General features: G+C 39.8%; 1 protein-coding gene across 8 annotated transcripts in view; it reads right to left on the bottom strand.

The window, feature by feature from the left end:
* Window positions 1-1,745: 1,745 nt before the first annotated feature.
* slc23a2 (solute carrier family 23 member 2) overlaps window positions 1,746-22,830 on the bottom strand; it is a 43,884-nt gene continuing 22,799 nt past the window's right edge. For all 8 annotated transcript variants that reach the window (XM_084947185.1, XM_084947187.1, XM_084947190.1 and 5 more), the window contains 13 exons: window positions 22,272-22,370; window positions 20,764-20,880; window positions 19,643-19,800; window positions 11,351-11,439; window positions 11,140-11,207; window positions 9,467-9,648; window positions 8,388-8,508; window positions 7,542-7,698; window positions 7,257-7,404; window positions 7,031-7,136; window positions 6,648-6,915; window positions 6,332-6,427; window positions 1,746-5,866 (listed from right to left, as the gene is read on the bottom strand). In XM_084947185.1, the coding sequence (XP_084803311.1) occupies window positions 5,601-5,866; window positions 6,332-6,427; window positions 6,648-6,915; window positions 7,031-7,136; window positions 7,257-7,404; window positions 7,542-7,698; window positions 8,388-8,508; window positions 9,467-9,648; window positions 11,140-11,207; window positions 11,351-11,439; window positions 19,643-19,800; window positions 20,764-20,880; window positions 22,272-22,370 (1,875 nt within the window). In that variant the 3' untranslated portion in view covers window positions 1,746-5,600. The remainder of the gene's footprint in view (window positions 5,867-6,331; window positions 6,428-6,647; window positions 6,916-7,030; window positions 7,137-7,256; window positions 7,405-7,541; window positions 7,699-8,387; window positions 8,509-9,466; window positions 9,649-11,139; window positions 11,208-11,350; window positions 11,440-19,642; window positions 19,801-20,763; window positions 20,881-22,271; window positions 22,371-22,830) is intronic.

Genomic DNA, 22,830 nt, shown 5'->3' with positions numbered 1-22,830 from the left:
TATTTTTTTAAATAAATAATTTTGGTGTCAGAAACAAACTTCCATATATTTAGCTCCCTTTTATAAGAAGACTAAACATTTTGTTTTCTTTTCCCTTTTTCCTTAAAAAAAGTACTGTTGTAGACTTGGTGTAACCTCTGGCGTCCTCGATCATCACAACATGGACATAACCCATTTCAACTTCTAGCCATCTTCATGATCTGAAAATCTTGTGGTCCACTGAAACATTTAATCAGAACTCCAATCATCATACAAGCCTAAGAGGAAGTACTTCCTGTTTCATGTTTTCACTGATTCTCTTTGACAGGGAAAACAGCCAAAGGGAAAAATCTTTCTTCATGCCTTCACTCTGATGATAAAAATGAGCAATTTTTAAAATCTTATTACTGAAACTTTAAAACACTGAATAAACTAATTACAACCATTCTTCAATAAAAGACAGTCCTCTGCTTTTTGTACACGTATAAAACAGACATAACCACCTGCTGAACTATAGGAAGCTGCCTGCACTCACATATTTGCATCTATTGACTTGTATATTGTTTTGCTTTCGTTGTTGCTTCCTTTACTTGGCTGTTCTGTGTGTTTTACTGTGGATGTGGCCAATCTTTAATAGCTGGTTCACTCAGTCTTTGGCCTCTCTCCACACACTCTACACTATATGGCTGGTTTCAGCCCGATTTTAGTTTTAATGCAACTGATAAAACTACAAAAAACGTCAGTTAAGTATTGTTTCCTTTTGGTTACAAAATTGGTACATTTTGGCTAAAGCCATTGTTCCCATTACTTGTCACGATTCATGAATTGGAACTAGAGTTGTTTTTTTTTGTCCTCATTTAATCTGGAAATTGTTCCTTTGAATTTACAGCAATGAAAATTGAAGGTAATTTTCCTTTGTTGTTTCAATTCATAATTGCAGTCTTTCTTAACTGACTTTCCCACCTTCTGCAAATTAAACTGTGACCGACACAGGAAAAACTGATTCTAGTCGTTTAAAATAATTCAACTCTTTACACTGAGAAGACCTATAAAAAAAAAAAAAAAAAAAAAAAAAAAAAAAAAAAAAAAAAAGTTAAAATAAAATAGTGCTGACCAAACCAGAGCTACTCAAATATTCAAACATGTTACCTCTTCAATAAAATGAATTAAATATTTTCATTTTAGTTTCAGTCATCTTTGTGGGAAACACAATTTAAAGAAAATGTTTCAAATCTCAGTACATTTTGATATTTTATGCTTTTCGACGTTAAAGACTGAAAGCTTTGTAGCCCATGGGACATCTCAGTCTAGAGATACTCTGTAGCTACATTACTGGCAAATGAGACAAGGGTCTGTCAGTCACCATGTGCATTGTGTCCAGGATCAGATTACTTAAAACTAGATTTTGACAGGCGGTGCCCTCTGTTGTTGTTGTCGTTTTGTTTTGGGGGGAGGGGAGAGAGACTCTGCAGCACTTTTAGCGCTGCCTGGTTTGTATTCCAGTCTCTGTAAACCCTAGAGATGACTGTGCGGGAAAATCCAGCAGTTTGAGAAATAATTAGATCAGCCTATCGGGTATCAACAACCATGCAACATCAAAAGTCACTTAAAATCACGCTCTGGTGCTTAGTTTGAACTTCAGCAGGTGGTCCTGACGATGTCTACGTGCTTAAATGTATTTAGTTGCTGCTGTGTGAGCGAAAAGGAGGAATGGTGACAATTAAAAAAAAAAAAAAAAAAAAAAAAAAAAAAGACAGAAGACTAAATTCATTCAGTAACATCTTATTAAATAGTTTTAGGGACAAAGAATAAAACTTTGTTGCTACAATTAGTTTACACAATTTATATTCCAGAATGTTTAGCAAACTTTACTCCATTAAATATACATTTTTTGTGTTTTTACATCTATTTAAAGTTTCTCAGCTTGTTCTTGGATTTATATTGGTAATGTGTTAACATGGACAGAAAACAATGTTAGAGTAAAAAAATACAATATGAAAAAAGATCATAAACAGGATTCCACCAAACCACAGATTTGAAATAGGGTTAAAATGTATTTACTTTTTAAATAAAAAGTACAAGAAAATGGTGCGCTTTCCAGCATGATTTAAGATTCAAAGTTATGATTTGTTTCTTACAAATATTTGCTTGCAAAAACATAAAAACTATGTATATAAAAAAAAAACAAAAAAAAAAAAAAAACATTTAAAAAGATAGAACACTTAATACACAGAAGTAGTCTCCAGGTAACGACCCCTTCAAAATAACTGAAAGGGATTGATGTCTTTGTGTTACGCACCTTATGGTCACCTTTTTAAGAGCCATGTGAATGTAATTCAAACCAGAAACAATGTTTTTGTTTTTTACTGTAACTGGCTGCTTCTTTCACAGCTGTGCGAGAGGTGCATGTGTACTAAATCCTACAATAAGACAGGAGTACAATAATAAAAAACTGGAGGAAGCTGCCATGAGGCACAAAGACATCCCATGTTCATCTTCACATTAAGCGATAAGGCAGGTTTCACTCAGCTGCTTGATAAACAACAGGCTCTTAATAAGGTGACCAACGGGTGTGTCCTCCTCCTGCATTCAGAAATGGTGACAATAAAAATTCCAGAGGAGAAAAACAAGGTACACCGATCACGAGGACACAGATGCATCTTCACTGCAGGGCCAAGAGTGTGCAAGGAGAGACTGATGTGATGGGAGAAGTGCTGGTTGCATGAACATGATATGACACAGAAAAGAAGGTCACGAGTCGTGTGCATGCCAGAAATTTACTACAGCAAGGGCCAACCCCCCCAAAACTACCTCTAAACTACCCTCTATCTCTGTGGAAGCTGCTTAAAAGTCTGACTTTGATCACTGCCAGCTCTCAGAGCTAGGTTACATAGTCACGACACATCAGCTGGAGTGCCAACAACACACTGCTTATTTTACCAACCACCTGGTAACGTCCCTTTGCAAGTCAGCCAATAATTTAAACGAGGGAGATGAGGTTTTAGATTTACAGTTTCCGCACGTCAGTTATCTCTAACTCCGGGCTCTTTTGTGACATCATTACTCTGTTTTTTTACCATCTACCCTGGATGGTCATTCAGTATTTTGGAAAAATCAGTCTGCGACCTCATAAGGAGTTTCAGCTGTATAGTCAACGCAAATTATATTACTGTAATTGCATATTTTATTTGACAAACAAATGGAAATCTATAAAAATGTCCCAACACCTTTAACCCTACCTAAAGGGTGACGCCCCTGTAGATATTAAGGGTCACATAATTAATAACGATGGTTTATTTTGGCGTAACAAAGTATGAGACGTCACCAAATCAGAGCAGTACGTCATAAATGGAACTACAGCTGGACCTGTTTTCATTAATGTTCACACCTCCTTTAAAGTCTTCAAAAGCACTCTAGTAATATTTCAGGTTTCCAGGTTAGTGCGTATGAAGTCATCTGGACCCCAGTCTTCTTGGCACCATTACATGTGCAAACAGTACTTCGTAGTAAAAAGGCCCTGATCTGTAAAATCTGAACTATCCAGTTCGACATTTAAAAGTGTTCATCTTTTGCTTTCAAATGCAACATGATAGAAATGGAATGAAATAGAAGCAGCTTTTATATTACGTCAGAAACAACCCTTTTAAAGCCTCTCTTGCCGGGTGACCTTCTAAAAGCACCGATTGGAGCTGGGGCGGAGGGCAGGAGTAGCTGTCAATCATTACCGGTCTTTACAGGGCTTCAACAAGTAAACTAAAACACACTAAAAATTCTGAAAGGGACGCATAAACCCGTTAGACTTTTTCTTTTTTTAAAACCCCCCATAAATAAATAAATAGCTTTAATAAGAGATAAAAATGGGAGAATCTGGAATGAGACTAAACTAATCACGTCTCTCAGTAGCAACAAATGTCAATGAAAAGTTTTGGTATATGGTAACAGAACAGCAGAAATATAAATAAAGAGCTTTGAGCGTTTTGGTTTTATAAAAATCTCAAGTGGGCTACTCTTTATTTCTATGCATCATTTTTTTTTATATTGTTGCCAACTCTGTGGCATTTTTTTCAAAAGCTGCTCTTTATACATAGAAGCAGCAGAGGCACACAGTGTGGTCAGAAAAGAGTGGCTCTGTTTTTGGGGTGAGGGGCACGCCTGGGTTAATACCGTACAGACTGCAAATGCTTTGAAACTTAGGAGATGAAAGAGAGCGCGTATTGATGACTGAGGGAGAGCAGGAATGTGAAGAAAAAGTCATGACCAGAGTTAAACAAGTAAACATTGATACGTCATGACTGTCTGGGAAAAAAAAAGAACCCCCCCCCCCCCCCCCAACTGCCACACTGCACATGTGAGCTGATGAAGGGCACAAAAGAAAGAAACTGTTAGATTTATATACTCTATAGTCAACAAAATACACTGTCCTTACCTCCCAGTACAATTATATAGCCTTTAGGTAAATCCTACCTTAATATACATCCACAGTGACCCCAAAACTGTGAGACAAGTCCCACACGGAGCCGTGCGAGAACACTTATTCTCGTGTCATCATTCATCAGTTTCATATATACTCACACAAGGTCTCCCTGACAAGGCCACATGTCCGTGTTACTGTGCGCATTAATGCAGCTCTTATAAATCCTCTGCTGTCACCATGATGATAGAGGCATTATTAAAAGCTTGTCTCATTAGTCAAGAGCCAGCATGTAAAGTAAATAAAGGGTAGCAGATTTAAATTAAAACTTTAACGAGCGTGTTCAGGAAAGGCAGAGTTTTGGTCCTGTTAACAACTGATGAATAATACTGACATAATCTAAATAAATGTAAACCGGTATGTTATTGATTTTCTTTTCTGCCCAGTAATATGGGAGAGGTCTTCTGAATATTAGCACTTCATTATGAAATAATATGGGATGCGAGCCTCTTTAGCGTGAGCGTGTTTTACTGAAGAATCTGTGAAGTGACATTCTACTTTTAACTCAGGAAGGAGGTACTACAAAAATAAATCTCACAATCACTTCACATGGCTAAGGGGACCTTACAAACTACTTCCATCATTCTGCATGACCCCCTGTTGTGCAATGCAGTGCTCATGCTAGATCTACAGTGGCTGCTGGTGTGTGCATGTGTGGTTGCATAACAAATCCAGAGGGGAACGATTCCTAACATGATGCTCAAGTCCCATATTTCAATTTACTGTGCTTTGAGAAGAATGTATGCAACATAATTTGGGCTGTCTCAGTTAGCAGCGATCACGAGTGAGTGAGCCACTAGACATTCAGCTCCGACTGCCTGACATCCATCTGTCTCCTTCTGGATTACTCCATGCACACATGCACACATGCACACAAACAGACTGATCTCCACATGGTGACATCTTTTATAGCATGCTGTGGCTTGCTATAGCATGCTTAAAATAGCATAGTGGGAAGTGGGAAGAGACTGATACAAGCTATAGAAAAGAATATAGTGACAGGGTGGGAGGGGGGGGGGGTTGGTGCATCACATTTTCTTCCACACAATCCAGTGCCGCTTCTGTCCTCCACTCCCCCATTATGTTGACTTAGTGTACCATCCCTTGCTCCACAAAATTCAACCATTTTAAGGTTTCTCCAGCCTGCTGGTTATACCCGACTCTCTCCCAGTGCCGCGCCGCCCTCCCCTCCCTTTGCCCCATCCCCGTGTCCCATTCTGTTCCTGCAGGCTCCCTGTAGCCGGCCCCAATGATAGCCTGTGAACGTTGGGCTGATGGGGAAGTTCTTGAAGATTCGGTGTCTGCGGATGAAGTCCATTCCAAACGGCAGGTCGTAGGATCTCATCCCTTCCAGTTCTGCTGCACTAAGACCAGAACCGCGTTTCAGCTTCCTAATACCTCGTTCTTCAGGAGAACCTGAGGATAGAGAGAGATTAATAATGAGTGCCTTAAAGTTCACAATTAAAAGTCCAGGCTAACAAGGAACAAGCTCCACAAGTCTTCTGCTGCTTCTGTGACTTTCTGATGTTTCTGAAGATGGAAAGAAATTCGTAAGATGCCCCTCCGCCCAGTCATCATCAATTGATTTTCAGGGTGGCAGCAGGTTACGCTCAGACGACTCTCTCTCAGCCATGTCTTCTTCCACCTTTCCCAGCATGACCTCGAGGATCAGACATACGACCACCCCCACATGTAGTGCCTTGTACAATACCTGTACCTGCTTGGCAGTCACAGCCACATGTTATGATCGTGTTCCTTAAAAACTTTTTTGCCCGCTCCAACAAACTACCATCACTTTCTCAAGCAGCAATAACTTAAAACACTATTAAATGTGAAAACAGATTCATTCTTGTTCAAACTAGTGAAATTAAAAAACCTTACCAGGGATGGTATTGTCCAAAATGAAGGCGACAGACCCTCCGACGAACATTGCAGTGGTGAGGAGCACATTTAGCACTTGGTCAATTTCAACAATGCCTGAGAAAGACAGAAGTCATGAATGTAGTACAATTTGTTTTTGAAATTACAGCGCTGACACAAAGTTAAACTGATCTAATCTCTGGACTGGAGAAGTCACTGAACTTCTGATTGACAAACAACTACTTCCTGACCCACAGCACTCTCCTACTGTTACTGGTGCTCCTTGTAAAAGTGAAAATGAGTGACTGAAAGTTTGATTTCCCTTCCGTGCACTCACCAGTGACCAGTGGGTTCTGTTTGAGGTAGTTCGGCAGCATCAGGCCAAAGAAGATGGAGAAGCCCAAGACGAAGAGGTTTCTGGAGGAGTTGAGGTCGACAAACTGCAGGTTGGACAGTCCCACTGCTGTAATCATACCAAACAGGGTGCAGAACAGCGCTCCCAGGACTGGGTCAGGCAGAGAGGCGAAGAGGGCACTGAATTTACCCACGAGCCCCAGCAGCAGCATCATGGCAGCTCCATACTGGATTACACGCCTGCTGCCCACCTGGAGAACCAATTAAGACTTTTAAAACACCTTTTTAAATAAAGAGCATGTAACATGAATACAGAAAAAGTAAATAAAGAATAAACCCCCCCCCCCAAAACATATAGTGTGTTACCTTTGTGATTCCCAGGACGCCTATATTTGGACTGGAGGAAGTAGAGCCATTTCCTGTCCCGAAAAGACCATCCAGCACACAGGAAATGCCTTCTATAAATATTCCCCTGCAGAGACAAAAAAACCATCATAATTATAGTTCGGACCAGACAGTAAACTGCCTGGGCTGTTTGTGACGAACTACTGAAGTATGAGAGCGAATAAGGAGGTGGAAAAACAAAGGTTACCGGTTGATGGCGTGGATGGGAGGCGGAGGAGCACACGACAGCCGAGCGCAGGCGTAGTAATCTCCAATTGACTCGATGATGCTGGCCACCACAGCGCTCATCATACCGATCACACCTGCAGCCGTAACCGTGGGAACGCCCCACTGGACTGTAGAGGTAAAACATGCTGGTATTTTTATCCATCATTATGCTTAATGCCAATTTTAAACTTTCATATTATATTTCTATAGTCAATCTACAGCATATATACAATTTGTAGACCTTCCTCTTCATTAACACACTCACAGGGGTAGGGGATTTTGAACCATGGTGCTACTAAGAGGATCCCTTGACGTGCGTCTGTGCGGGCGTAGAAACCGTATTTGTCCTTATCTGGTGGGAAAACGTCGGTCACAGTGAAAATGAAACATAACAGCCACGACATGAGAATGGCCATTATGATCTGCATGAAAGAGAAAAGAAAAAGCTTATCAGACTTTTACATAACATCAAAAACATGAAAAAAAAAACAACAACACCCTTTACCCTTTTTGTATATGTTTTTATTACTTCTCTCCAGCTATCTGTTTATATGCAGAGTATGTGAAAGAAATCATGACCTTTTGGGGTGTATGCATCAGTTTATTAAATTAAATTTGCCTTGGTTATACTTAGACCTGTTTATCCTAGAAGCTAATAAACTAATACATCAGGAAGTAAGTGTTTGGATCTTCTTTGGATACAGCTTTGTTCACATCATGCTGTCTGACTTCACATGTGGACTAAACCATTCTACACATTTGGACTAGGAAAAAAAAAAAAATCATTTAATGATTAGTTTAAAAGCATTGGAGCATAAGACCTGAGGCCAATAAAAAGACATAAAAGTAATTTGAGATCGTTTCATGAAAAAGGTATAAATTAAATTAAGAGCAGCAAATAAATAATTTAATGGTGTTTTTAATCACTTCACCAGCAGGGGGAAGAAAGAGACTGATTTACACAGTGCTCAGACACCACCTGGGGAGAAGGACATTTGCTCTGCTGAATAATTTGTGACTTACAAGAGAGAAAAATATTAATAATTGGAATGAAAGCAAAAAGTCTAGACACTGTTTGTATACAGGCACTTACAGCATGTTGTGTACTTACAGGAAACATTTTGAAGACCTGGAGCCTATAGGATGTCCAGCCCTTCTTGGCTTTGTAGATGGGCAGAGGAAAGTGAACATTTCTGGCATACTGAGAGAAGAGCAGCACCAAGAAGATAGTCCTGCAGAGAGAACCAATCCTCCTAAGTTTAGTGGTGAGATGTTATACCGCATATTCTCTGCATGACAACCAATTCTGCAAACATATTCCTTTAAGTCCTGCCTATGTCTGACAAGGACTCCAGAGGCTTAAGAGCCAAACAATTATCCTAACGGCCCAAGAAATTAGTTGCAATTACAGCCACAATACCTCAATCCCTGTGGGCGAGAGAAGAGGCCCTCGAGCTACAGTGTAAACCGCTATGACACAGCAGAAGCTGATGTCACACCACCTGAACGTCACATTATGAAGTGCATCATCCTTCATGAGTCAGCCCTCTGTAGCTTCACAGCCCACATGATCCAGGGTTAGGTGCTTTCTAGATTAAGTTTTAGTGTGGTCATCTTAGCCACTCAGGTCTGGCTTTAACTAGAGAAGACCCACCCACCTGCTGTTTCAACCCCTCTGTCTGTGAGGGGCAGCCAATCAGAAGAAAGCTGTCTTAAAGGGAGAGACGCTAGGACAGAAGGGCTGAACCAAAGTTGAGTATGAGATAAATAGGGATATTTTATTTAAACTGTAAATCATGCAATGCTTCTATAGTAGAGTATAGGAATATAATTTATATGGAACTGGAAAGCACCACAATGTTACACCCCAGCTGTCATCAAAAAAAAAAAGAAAAAAAAAGTTAAATGTACCTCTAAATGTATCATGACAAAAACATTTAAAAGGAAAACTATGTTGTTTCCACAACTGAAAACAAAGAATTTAAATTAAAAAAAAAACAAAAAAAAAAACAACTTGCTAAGTAACTCAAAATTTTGAATCATCTCAACTCAGACATACCTTGAACTTTTGAGATACTAACCCGAAATTTTGACTTACCAATGGCATGTTTTCCCATAGACAAGCAGACTCTAGATAGTGTCTTTTTAAAGACACTGTTATTGAGGACACATTGGCGTGTCCATACTTACAGCATAGCAATGCCCCAGTGTTTTCCAGCCCTCTCCCCTGCAGCCTGGAAACCAGACAAGCCGATGAGGGCCACGGTGGGAGTGATGGTCAGAGGTCCAATGTATTTCAGGAGCATCCCGGGGAGACCCAGCATGCCGATGCACACCTCAACCATGGATGACACAATGATGGCACCTTGGATCTGTCAAAACAAAAATAAATAATAAATAAATACATTTCTGTTCTGCAGAAATATGTGAGCTGACATATGTATATACATACACACACACACACACACACACACACACACACACGTATATGTGTGTATCTATACATACATACCTACCTATCTATCAAGATTCATGCAGAATGAACATTTTCATAAATCAAAACACAAAGTAAGGTTTTATACGTGAGGCTATTATGAGACTGCTCACTGTCAGTTTGCTTAGTATTAACTAGGTCTGTTTACACTGTACTTGCACATATCAGTACTTAAGCATTACATAAAAACCCTCAAATTTATGAATTAAAAGCAAACGCTGTGTGATTGTACAGCACAAGGTAACAGAATCGGCAGCACTGACAGCGATAATCCTGTTTGCCTGGTCTTTCTGTTCTCCTCTGTCACATTTTATCAAACGTCTGTTCCTTCATTCAACAATCTGATTCAGTCTGATCGAGTTTCGCCTCATTCACGTGTCACATAACAAACAATTACTCAACCGGCTTACGCAAATGCAAAAGGTTAACGCAAATTAAGAGCATGTGCCACACAAACCCAAACCCTGCAGACATACAGAAAACAGTAATGTCTCTATTTTAGCAGCATATATACAATGCCCAGACCTCTACATTGGAGAGACCAAACAGCCACTTCACAAGCGCATGGAACAACACAGAAGAGCCACCTCCACAGGACAAGACTCAGCAGTCCATCTGCATCTTAAGGATAAAGGACACTCTTTCGAGGATGCCAATGTTCACATTTTGGACAGAGAGGACAGATGGTTTGAAAGAGGAGTGAAAGAAGCCATCTATGTCCACTGTGAGCGACCATCTTTGAACAGAGGCGGGGGTTTACGACACCAACTCTCTGCCATCTATAATCCAGTTTTGAGATCCCTTCCCAGACGCCTTAACGCCCACTCACATCCTGGGCCATCTGACCTCAGGAATTCGCATGATAAGGTGGGGCCAGGTTTCACAATGAACACACCCGAAACTCTGGCTGATTGGGACCCACACCCAGTTTCACACCTTGGCTCAGGCGATTAGAAGATCATCAGGGGGTCCTTTTGTCCCTCTGTGGGGGGATACTCCCACTAGGTTTATATCTGGGACTCTCCACCATTTGACCTTAGAACTGAAGAAGCTTCTCGGATGAGAGGTGAAACGTCTTCAAGTAACTTAAAGAAGTCCAGACGCTTTTCTTTGCAAGCTCCTTTGACTACGATGACCTGGATGACTGAGAACCTTCACAGACAGCATATATACAATGTTCAACTTTTTAAACATCAGCTTAACAGACATACTTTTCAAATTTAGTTGTTCAAAAATGTGTTATTTAAGTGCAGCTCAACAACATTTAGAAAAAACCTGCAGTAAAGTCAAGTCACCCCTTCCCACAAAGATGTGGTTTGGAACAGTGTGAGTGAGTATGTGTGAGCGTGTGCATGTTTCTTTGCCTTACCTCTCGTATCCTGGGCTGCCAGATGTGCTCTGTGTGGAGGAGCTCTGTACCGTTTAATGCTGGAATATCTGCTTGTGGAAAAAGACGAGGAGATGAGCGATCAGAAACCAACGAATCACAGATCTTTGCAAAGCTTTCCCACTGAAAGCCAGACAGACCATTCAGATATAATATATTGTAAAGTAAAGATAGATGACAGTCCTCTCTTCACCTGTGTTGTTGCACTTCCATTTGTCCAGTGACAGGATGGCTCTGGCTGGTGCGAGAAAGGCGAAAGCACTGGCCTGAAACAAAGGAAGCCTGAAAAACATGAAAAGCTCACTTTAGATATTAAACACTTAAGCCAACTAAGCCATCTCTTTAAGAAATAAGAGAACCATTTCGGGTTAGTTGTGATGTACTGAACAAAAAGATGACCTTTTTCAAAATGTATTTATTGACAGTTCACAATTTAAAAACAGGGTTATTCAGCCTCAATTCATAATTTAATTGGAACCAAATCTGCTTGTCTAGGGTGAGATACCCCATCTAGCTGAGGTGCTGTGAAACACTTTCACTAGCTGCATAAAATGTTTTGACAAGAGTCAAAAACAGACTTCACATAAGCTGAATTTCATCAAAGTTGTAGAAATAGTTTAGGAAGTGTGGCTGTTTAAAAATTAGTCACATTTGGGACATTTTTGCCAAACTTCAGGGGGTCACAAGGTATTTTAGTCATATCTGGTTTCAATTAAGAACTTCTGATCTGTAACCCTAGCAGTACAATCATTAAAAACTAGACTAGACCAAGTATCATTTTTAGTTTCAGTGAGCCAAAATTAGATGAGTGTTCACAAGTACTCCCCCACATGCTGCTCCACCTGACCTTGATTTCCATTTTTTAAAAACATCACTGACAGTATTGCATGAGAATACACCTGGACTGCTGCTGACTAATCCAAGGACAGTTAAAAAGAGGAGAGGTAGTGGGAAGGAAAAAGGAAATGTTTCTTAAGAGGAAGTGAGATTTCATAAGCGCTAATTATGAATTGGCAGCACATCTGTTTGTTTCGACTAAAAGTCAGTGTTTTATGTACAGCTGCTTCTTGTCAGTGCACATATACAAATCAATGAAAAAGAAACTCCAGAAAATTTAATGTGGGCCTCAAGATTGATGATTGGCTCCATAAAACAAAATATTTTTAACTCAACTTTATCCCTGTGTTTTTACCCTTTTCATGTTTATTATTATTGCTGTAATGTTTTCTTTGCTTTTCATTTTTAAAATCTGTTTCTTCATGTAGGCTTCATGTGTGCTTCAATGTGTAACTGTAAAACAACTCACTAAACATTTCTGTGTATACAAGTCTCATGTTTGCAGGTAGCAGCTGTGCACACAAGCAGGACACTTTGGGTAAAAAGAGAGACACTTTCACCTTTCCTGGAAAAGCATTTTGCCCTTTTTGATTGACCTCACTTGGCACGATGACTCAGAAACCTTCACTGCATATCACCCCCACCCACTTTCCACCTCTTTACAGCTCTGCACGTGTTCTTCTGCGTCATTCCTCAGTACACATCTCCAAACCTTTTCTTCCCCCCTCCCCCCTCGTCCTGCATTCAGTCTATCACTGTGGATACGATCGAGTCAGTCACTTGATAGCTGAAGAAATCTGAGCAGGGATGAATATGTCTGTAACCAGGCTTGTTAACAGGTTTGAACGTGCAGTTAGAGAAATAGTCAGGTGAAGAAATATTTAAATGTTGAGCACCAACATGACATTCTAATGAACAGAGAGAGGCCCAGAGGACTGATGGGCTGGGATATGCATAAATAATCAGCCTAGAATAACAGTTTTTGTTCATGCTGATCTGCCTTTCTTCATTTCTTCTTTTTTTTCCTTCATTGCAAAACTATTAAAACCCTGGTGCAGAGATTGGCTAATCTGACCAGGAAATGTTATAAAATGGATTGCCGGAACAGTCAGCGTTAAAGTCACCTTTGACAATCCAGACTAAGATGGTGTTGGACATCTTCAGGGCGGAAAAGGGTTGGTGTGACCAAGGTGTGGTTTGCCTTGGTGTATGTATATTTCAAGATGATATGGCTCTGGATGGACCAGTTACCAGGGCATGGAAGGAGGACAGACTCATTAAATGAGGAGAAGGAATTTTCTGGGATTGAAGATCCTCTGGGTGAGTGGTTGACTAAAATCATGCATAAAATAAAAGCTATTTTGTTATTGATTGGTAATAGATTGATAATTGGCCACATTTACAGCTGTATTGACTTGTTGTGGATGCAGTCTACTTCATGTTTAAGCACTCTAATTAACAGATTGAAAATAGTGACATTAAAGGAAGAATATGCAGCGCCACCCTGTCAGATGCCAGTGACGGTGGGGCTCAGTGATGAATCAGGTGAGCGGGATTCATGGCTGAATCAAAACATAGATTCCCCTGCTGTGGTCAGTAAGGGAAAAACAGGGGGACATAAAATTTGAAATTATAAACGTTTATGTGTGAAGTTTATAAACGAGATAAAAAGGGGATGTTTTACTGTTATTTTAGCATCAGCATTATTGTTGCATCAGAATCATATAACAAGCATTGCATTAAACATTTATTGAAGCTATTGACATTACATTAACATTTGTATTACAGTGATTGTTATAACCTCATGTTAATCTTCTATTTACAGGTGTCAGGATAATCATATAATCTTTGATTGCAGGTGTAACCATGATCATTTTTATACATATTGCAGTTTGTTGCTCATTATAGAGTTGTGCTCGAGTTAATAAGGGTTAAAAGCTACAGTCAACACGATGTTTGACTGATCTATGGACTGGAGTGACTTCGGGCATTGAAGGCCGCACGCGCTTACATAACACTGATATCATGTTATTCTTTGTGATCTTTTATTCAGTTACATCGTTTGTTAAGTTTTAAGTAGTGGCAGTTAATTAAACAACATTCATTTAATATTACATACTTGATTCAGAGCATTACACACTGATCACCTTAACAAATCTGGAAAACCTTGTAGCTGCTATGTTGTGTCTCCATAAGGGACAGTTGGCTCCAGGAGATAAGTGGGAGTCAGTGCCTGTCCTCGAGGAGGAGAGAATCTTCCTTTGCTGTGTCAGAAGTGGTCAACAGGTTCATATTGAAGTGAAGTTCATATTAATACAGGTTTTGTTTCTTGGCATTTCTGCGGACGTAGGCTCTGGGCGGAGCCAGGAGTTGAACAGATCTAACATGACAATTAAATTGATTTCATTCCCTGGCACAGGATGACAGGACTGGAGCAACGACACTGGATAGGAGAAAGTCTGATACTTTCTGAGATATGAGGTCACTAACCTTTTCTTTTAATTTTCTAGCTCCGTTGATTTGACACATGGGAATGTGTCAAAAAAAGGGGGGGAAGTTGAGTTTTAACATCAAACAAGGGTTATATGAACATTTTTATGACTTCATTTGTGTTTTTAATAACTTAGGTATGGTAAAACTTAGGCTAATAATGACCCAAAAGGTTTCCAGACTTTTTAGAGAACCAGTGAGAAGCATAAATCATTATTTCCATGTTTAAGCATTAATCATTGAAATGAACTGAATAGCGTTTAGAAGATAAAATGCCTGTGTTCACGAGAAGCTGAGTACCACACTGGAGAGGAAACCGTGGGACAGTAGGCAGAAGGAAACACATGATTTTTGTGAAAACGGGGGGCAGATGTTAGAATTAAAAATGGCTAATTTGTTTTTGATGTCTTTTATTAGAATGAGTGGTTTTAATCATTTTCATACACACCTTGCAAATGTGCTTATAATGAGTTGGCACTCGGTCTTTTGAAGGTCATAAGCTTCGTTCGGCGTGATGGTCCGGACTGATATATTGCAGGTATTGACCTTGAGTGCAGAGGGCTAAATGCAAACACGCTTACACACACATAGGATATGATTAGAATAAGTCCCTGGGACATTCTGAATATCCTACACCAATTCTGCATCGCCAGAAGATCAGTAGATAACAACATTAGATTATTAGAGCTAGGAAGAGAGGTGTTTTGGTTTTCTGTCTCTTACAGAGAAAGGAACAGACACCGGACGAGGTCACAGATATACGAGGATCCTTCGCAGCAGAGACAGACACAGTGACTGCCGAGACACCAACTGGGTTCAAGTGTCATGGCGTTTTGGGCTTCAGCTAGTCACCTCAAAAGGATGGATCCCATAAACACAGCAATAACCATGAAGGGGTTGGCGGAAATCCAGGAACACCAGACCAACGAGGTTCGAGAGGCTCTTGGTCAAAAGGGGGACACGTTCCTGTTCCTTTTTCTGGGGGACACAGTTGTGATCCGAGGATACACAGATCGTTGTTTGAAATCGGGGCAGAATAATCCCCTGATCTGTGCAACGACTGAAGGGTTGTCTAACCCCTGAGGTTGAAAAAAAAGAAGAGCAGAGGATCACCCGACTGGAAGACACTGGTGGCTGCAGCAATAAAATAAAGGCTAAAAGCTCCTCGGACAGAGGTTCTAGTCTGAGTACATTTGAAGGGTATAAGGTAGCACCAAAATAAAGCTGTGGGAGAACTGGGGAGTGTCATCTGTACCTGCTATTGTTGTAATAATAGTTTTTCTTGCATCTGAACTGCGCAAACACAGAGGTCATCTCACATATGGTTCACCCAACAGGGGGACAAAGGGCCTCAGGCGTAAGAAGAAATGAACCCGGCCACACTGGATTACAGGGTGTAGGTGTGCTCTTTATTCTAAAGAGCTCAACAGGGGGAGTGTGGGATTATAATATTATTTTATGCCATGTTAGACCCCTAATTAAAGATTGTGAATTATTATGTAGTTTTAGTTTGCATTATTCTCCTGAATTAGAAGAAGGTGATAACTCTTGCATTTGTTAAACTGATTTGCATTACATTAGACTGCTGATTTATTGTGAATGAATGATATTGTTTTATGATGCATTATACTGCTGAGTTATAAGAAATACTGTTCGCAGAAAGTCATCGCCTTATTTGTCTGATTAGAAGAGAACAGAACATACTGGAGAGGTTTTCTGCCCCATCTCAGCAGGAGCAGATAAACAGGGAGCCAAGGTTGTAGCTTAGGCGCTGTGTGAGAGAAAGAATGTGAATGTTTAGGCTTTTATGATTAGGTGGGGGCCACTAGAGGCTATAAGAGTTTGATCAATGTGCCACCATTTTGAGATCTGATGCTGTCTGCGTACGGTGTCCATCTCCCACGCGTGTGATCATTAAAAACATCGTTTGACTCAACCCGGCCGGACCAGTGTTGTTATTTTGGTTTTTCCTCTTGTATCCATCCCCAATATTTGAATCCGTGACAGGAGTTATCTGGGACATTATAAACAGTCCAGATGTGATGGAGTATGACTATTACAGATACACTGTTGCTGTCTCTCCCTTTCCCCCCTGCTTTTATCCTCTCCCTCCCTTAGTGGTTTCCATTCAGTGAGATTTCTCTGGAGAAACGAATCCACTGAGAGATGGACAGATAAGCACCGTCTGTGACATCAGGGCAGCACTGCCTGAGAGAGGGGAAGCTGCTGGTATGGCAACAATGACGGGCTTAACAAAAAAAAAGACCAGACTGTGTTTCAGTCTCCCCCTTGCAAAATTATTTTGCAAGTACAGAATTTACTTTTTAAACTATAACAACTAATCAGCAACCGAAAAAACAAAAACAACAAAACAAAAATCTGTCCTTTTCTGCTGATATCAAAAGCTGATATTAACCTCAGCCTGATGCTGAGACATTACATTTGTGGCTGATAATTGGCACAGACACTGAAAGATGTAGATATTTACCAGGCAATCAGATTTTAGTGGGATGCATTATGGGAAAAGTGGGATGAAGCACTGTTGTGGTCCTAAAACACAGAATATTTTCACTACATTGTTAGACTATGTCTTCAGACGTTGGAGACCACTAACCCTTGCAGATCTGTCAGTTTTGTAGTCTCCAGATCTGTTCTGTCACAGAAACATATCAACATCTAAATGGAAATGAGGACTAAACTCAAATGTTAAAATGCAAGTTGTATAGAGTGTCTGAAATAGTTTGCCACATTGTCCAACAGGGGGCAGCTTCTTCACTTTCAGCTTGACCCATTATATGTCCACATGAACTGTCTGTAAAATAAGTTGTGGGAAAAAAAGGACAAGACAATGGGCTAATAAAATTACCAATAAACGTAAGGCTGTTTGCTCAGCTTGCACAAATCAGTGACAATTCAGGACTCAATCACTTTCTGAAAGCATGACAGCCCCAATTAATGTTTCATGTATTACAGTTAATAGTGGAGGAACTGGCCAAATGTATCAGCTGTAGTTGCTATTAATTTATTAGTTGTCAAAAGGGTTTCAGAGGGTTTAATTTACTTGGGGTTGTGCTGTTGTCCAGTGACTCATTCCTAAAAACTCTTTTTTTTTTTAAATGAAAGTACAGACCCAGAAGAGGACAACAGTTAAACAGTTACATTTGTGATTGACATGACATTGACCAATCAGCTGAAAGGAAGAAAAATAGGGTCAAAATCCGTACTTGTAACTTGAGTGCAGAGTTGCACACGTATTTTTTGGCCAAGTCCACACACAAATTCTTTTTACACATACAAATCCTGATTTACAAGTACAAAATATTTATGACCACAATTTGAGCCCATAGAAGTGCACTGAGATCCGGTGACTCTGGAGGCTATTTCAGTCAAGTAAACTCACTGTTGCTTTCAAAACAAACAGCCTGAGATCATATGAACTTCGTGACAAGGTGCATTAGCCGGACAAAAACAGCCACTAGAAGATGGTTATTGTGAATAGGATAACAACAGGGTCAACAACAACACTGAGGTAAGCTGTGGTGCTAAATGATCTTCAGCTGGACTTGAGAGGCTCAAAGTAAGCTATAAAAAGGGTCCACACACCATCGCATCACCAGCAGCAGCCTAATTTGTTGACAGCTCATAGGTTAGATCCATGTTTACGCCAGAGTGTGAGCTTATGCAAGTGTTGCAGCAGAAATCGACCATCTGAGCAGGCATAATTTTTCCTAATCGTCCTTTGTGTATCGCTTCTAGAGTAGCCTTCTACTGCTACAGCACATCAAGGATTGATGTGTTGATGCTCACATGCCTACCTTAGTTCTAACAAGTAACCTGAGACTTTCTCTCAGCTCAAACCTTTCTGGAAATTTGTGCTTTGTGTGTGTGTGTGTGTAAAACCCCAGTAAATGGGCAGTTTCTGAAATACCCAAACTGCCACCAAAGTCACGCAGCTGGGTTGAATGTTATCAGTTCCTCATTGTGTTTGGATGACTAACTGCATCCTTAATGTGATTGTCTGATTAGAGATTTACAGGTGACCACGCGTAATGTGATGAGTGTATATCTTTTTCTACAAGGTGCTAATTTTTAAGCCACTATTTGTCTGTTAATAAAATAAAAGGAGGAGGCAGGATAACTTTCACACACTTTTTTCCTTTCCATCAAAGTATCAGTAAAAGTCATCGAGTCAGTGTTAAAATGAACAGCCAGTGTGTGCGTCTGTCTGGGTTTATATGAGTGAGGTGATTTGGCCGGTGTTGCTGCTGCTGCGCAGCATGATAACGAGACCAAGACTCTTCCACAACAGGATTGAAAGATTAGGTTTAATAATAAAAAAAGGAAAGAAAGAAAACGAGCCAGGGTTCTCTCGCGCAACTGCTCCTTCTTTATGAAAGAAAAACAGCACCTCTTGCCATCATAACTCAACTTTCATTAAAACACAGACCCCAGAGATGTGATAATATCCATGACAACAGATAACATTTTATACCAGTCATTATTTTCTGGCAAGTGATAGGAGTGATATAACCTTAAGAGTTGAATAAGGGTGAATCACCGATTACAAAACATACCTCACATTAAGCATGTCTGATTTTATGTTCGTCGTAAATAACAAACAAAAGTAGAAAGTGCAGAAATAGTGCAGAGGGACCGTTACCAAATGAAGAGTTTAATTCTTTGTATTTCCAGAAAAACAAGTATGAAGACAAAACGCGATACATTCGTGAAAAAGTGGGTCAAAGCGAATCATTCCACACATCTAAACTGGTAAAGAGGCCATCCCTCCTGGAAAAGTCACTACTGACCAAGACATGCCCGTGGTTAATCAGTTATTGCTTCCGTGTTTTTCACATTGCTTGGCCAGAAGTGATGCCATAGAAGAACCACATGTTGTCTCAATTTCATAAAATATTACAGAAACACACAGAAAACAGAAATTAAAATGCTACTCATCCATATTTTGATAGAAACTACATGTAAAAGATAAATAAAACTTGTATGTAGTAGTGCTTATCTATGTGGATGCAAATTGGACTAATCTGCAGCTCTAAATTAAAAAGATGTAATTCATTTACTCAGTTCATGTAACGCCTAAACACACTCACAGTTACTCAGGGATGAGAGACAGCGGGGGAAGAGAGGTGTGTGTGCATACCTGCAGCCCAGTGTGGTCTGTAGCAGGGTAGTGATCCCCACACAGAAGAAGATGGTCCCTATGAGCTGACTGGTTGCCCACTGATCAAAGCCGACGCACATCGCCTCAGAGAGGAGGAACGGCACCGCGATGGTTCCACTGAAACATGTCAAGTAGTGCTGAAAAGACAAGATGGCAAAAGGTCGTTCCTGTTTTTTTTCACCATGTACTATAGAAATTTAGTCCGCCCCCTTCCCAAAAAGCCCCCGATAACAAAGCACAAATGTTTAGTTTTATAATTTGGATCCTCACCATCACTCCTTTAGGCTCATAAGTGGAAAATGGAATGGAAAATATAATGGGAAGTCTTTGACCCTCAAATGAAACTATCTGCATTGTTTATATGGTTACCATATTCCCAGAACAGATTAGTCTATTTCCCCATTTATAATCAGGGTACCAGTCATCCAGTTCTCTACTACGGGAGTGGACAATCCAGTTCCGCTCCCACCTTGCTCCACCTGGAAATTCCCAAATCTAAAGAAAAGCCTGTTTAGCCTGCTTACCTGTGCAAACCACAAAGAAGTCTCAGGTGAACTGAACAGTTAATTTAATTTAATATTTGCATTTATGCATCAGCTAACCATTCTTAACAGGCAGATTATTAAACTGATTTATATTCTGGGCACAGTTGGATTAAGAGGACGGAAGAGAAAAAAAAATAATAGACGTCACTGACATAAAACATAGCTTAAAAAGCATCTGCCACACCCTTATCATAGAGTGTGTATTTGACATTCTCAGTCCATATTAACCTCCTAAGACCCAAACTCTTCCACGGCATGCATTTTTAATTTCTCTTTGATAGTTGGGCTGATTGGGTCCTCATGAATGTAAAAACAAAGAATTACCAGATATATTTTTTTTACTTAATTTTTGTTTCTAAGAAAAATGAGAGCCACATATGAGGATATTCATTTAAAATTTCGATAGAACAGTAGCAGTATAATGTCCTCGTAAGTGGATATCAGGCCCCTGTACAGCAAAATTGAGTACTTTGGTCTAAATAACCCAAAATGTGGTGTCCACATATGTGGACGCAGGGTCCTAGGAGGTTAAAACAATTTAATGTGTAGGTTTACCTGTAATCCCAAGAGCACACAGAGATACCAGGGTGGGGTGTCTTCAATGGTGTAGATCATATCCGACCTCCTTGCATCAATACTGTCTGTACTGTCCAATGTCTCAGACATTGAGCTCTACACACATAATGAAACACAAACAGTATTATTATCATTTTAATCCACACTTTCCTTTGCATCAGTGCATGTACTTTACATAGGATGTACAGGAAAATAGCTGCCACATGTTGTGTTAGTGCAAGAGACAAACGTGTCAGAGCAGAGCAGACAAACCCAGAGCACTGTTAAATGTCTCAGACAGAGCTCTACACAGACAATGAAACACAAAGAAACTGTATCCTGTTAATCTACACTTCTCTTTACATGTATGCTATATGACATGTACTGGAAAAAATGTTATGTCAGTGGAACATGTCTGAGCTGATCTGTGGAATTTTATGAATGGAAAAATACCAGAGGTGGTAAATTTCCCTCTTACAGAAAAGTGCAGTGTCATGGTGACATTGAGAGCAGAGAACCACAGAGGAAGATAAGGAGTCATTCTGATGAGTTGGTCTTTTCTACTAAATATCTCATCAGCATCTTTCTGTACTACAATGAGGTTAAAGTTTTTATGTAAACAAAAATAAACCAGAAAAACAGAACACCAAAACGTAATTTTTCTAACTTCTACTTTGGAGATTAGAATTGAAAACAACAGCATGTTTACAGCAGAAGTTTATACTATAAATAGTGAATCACATGAAAAGGTTTTACTTATAATGATATGGCTTTTGTTTTCAGGGAAAATCCATGAATGGATACTTATCATAATTACAGGCTTTAAGCTTCATGATTGCCACTTACTGTTAAAAAAATGGAGGTCATAGCTCACTTTGGCTTGTTTTTATAAACAATGTAAGACATGGGTATACATTCCCTGATCTACATCCTGTAGCTACGGCATCAGTGCAAATTCAGCCTTTTATGGGAAGAACATTTTAGAGAAATAAAAACTTCTTTAAGATTTCCATACCCCTTTTCAATAACATTTAAGGTCAGCATTTTTAGAATAGATAAAAACTTTGCTTACTTATTTTTGTTGTCTCAAAACAAAAGGTGAAAAGCATCTATTAAAACTTACTGGATGTGATTTTTAAAGAAACAAAGCAAACTTTGCTACACATCACAGAGACATCACTAGGTCTTTAGACCAGTGTAGCATTGAGGGCTGTTTGCTTTATTATTAAATCAGTCTTTGATAACAATCTCAAGTATGTAGGTGAAAGTTGAGTTGGGGAAAAAAAAAAAGGAAATCACTGAAATTGTTTTGCTGAGCGTGGCTAACAAAAAAACAAAAGAAAAAAACAAACAAAAAAAAAAAACACAGAGCCAACAAAAGCACTTTATGAGTAAGCTTTTTGAGTCATTGTGCTAAAATAGTGACTTGGCTCTTTCAAAACCATCCTTTAAGATGACTACAAAAACTCATGAGGAATTCACTTTGACGGTTTTTACTCCTAAGTTACCTTTTCGCCTCCTTGATTATCTTTAGTGTAGATGGCCATCAGCTCTGTGTTCTCAGTGTCCTGGTCACCACTGGCGCCGCTGACTCCATTTACCACCACCTAAACAAATACAAAGAGGTTCACGTCAACATTTTACTACCCCAATTTGCCAGAGCATGCAGGAAAAAACAAAAATCATAGTTTCTCAAAAGCAGGTTTGGCGCAATGCTCATACCTTTCGCTTTCAATGTAGGTTTTGTCAGCGTGCCAACATGCAAGCTGAAGCAATGTCAATATTTGTGTGTGTGCGCGCCAGTCTATATGTTACGCAGTGTGGAAGACCGGATGCACTTATGTCCCCTGGACATGTGCTTCCTACAGTATGCAAACTTGTAACCATTCAAACAAATTTCAATAATTGAATATGCATTTGAGGTTTATGTACGAGAGTGCGGCTTTGCTGCATTTGTCACAGCATTTAGGTTAAGAACAATCAGCAACGAGGAGGAGAGAAAGCAGTAGTTTGCATAGTCAGGAGCGTATGTAAATGTGCCCACCAAACCCAGAGTTTTTACTCTAC

Source organism: Perissodus microlepis, chromosome 12 (genome assembly GCF_051167445.1).
Source record: "Perissodus microlepis isolate ML-2025 ecotype Zambia chromosome 12, ASM5116744v1, whole genome shotgun sequence".
In the NCBI taxonomy this organism is placed as follows: Eukaryota; Metazoa; Chordata; class Actinopteri; order Cichliformes; family Cichlidae; genus Perissodus; species Perissodus microlepis.
This window is presented reverse-complemented; position numbering and strand designations above follow the sequence as displayed.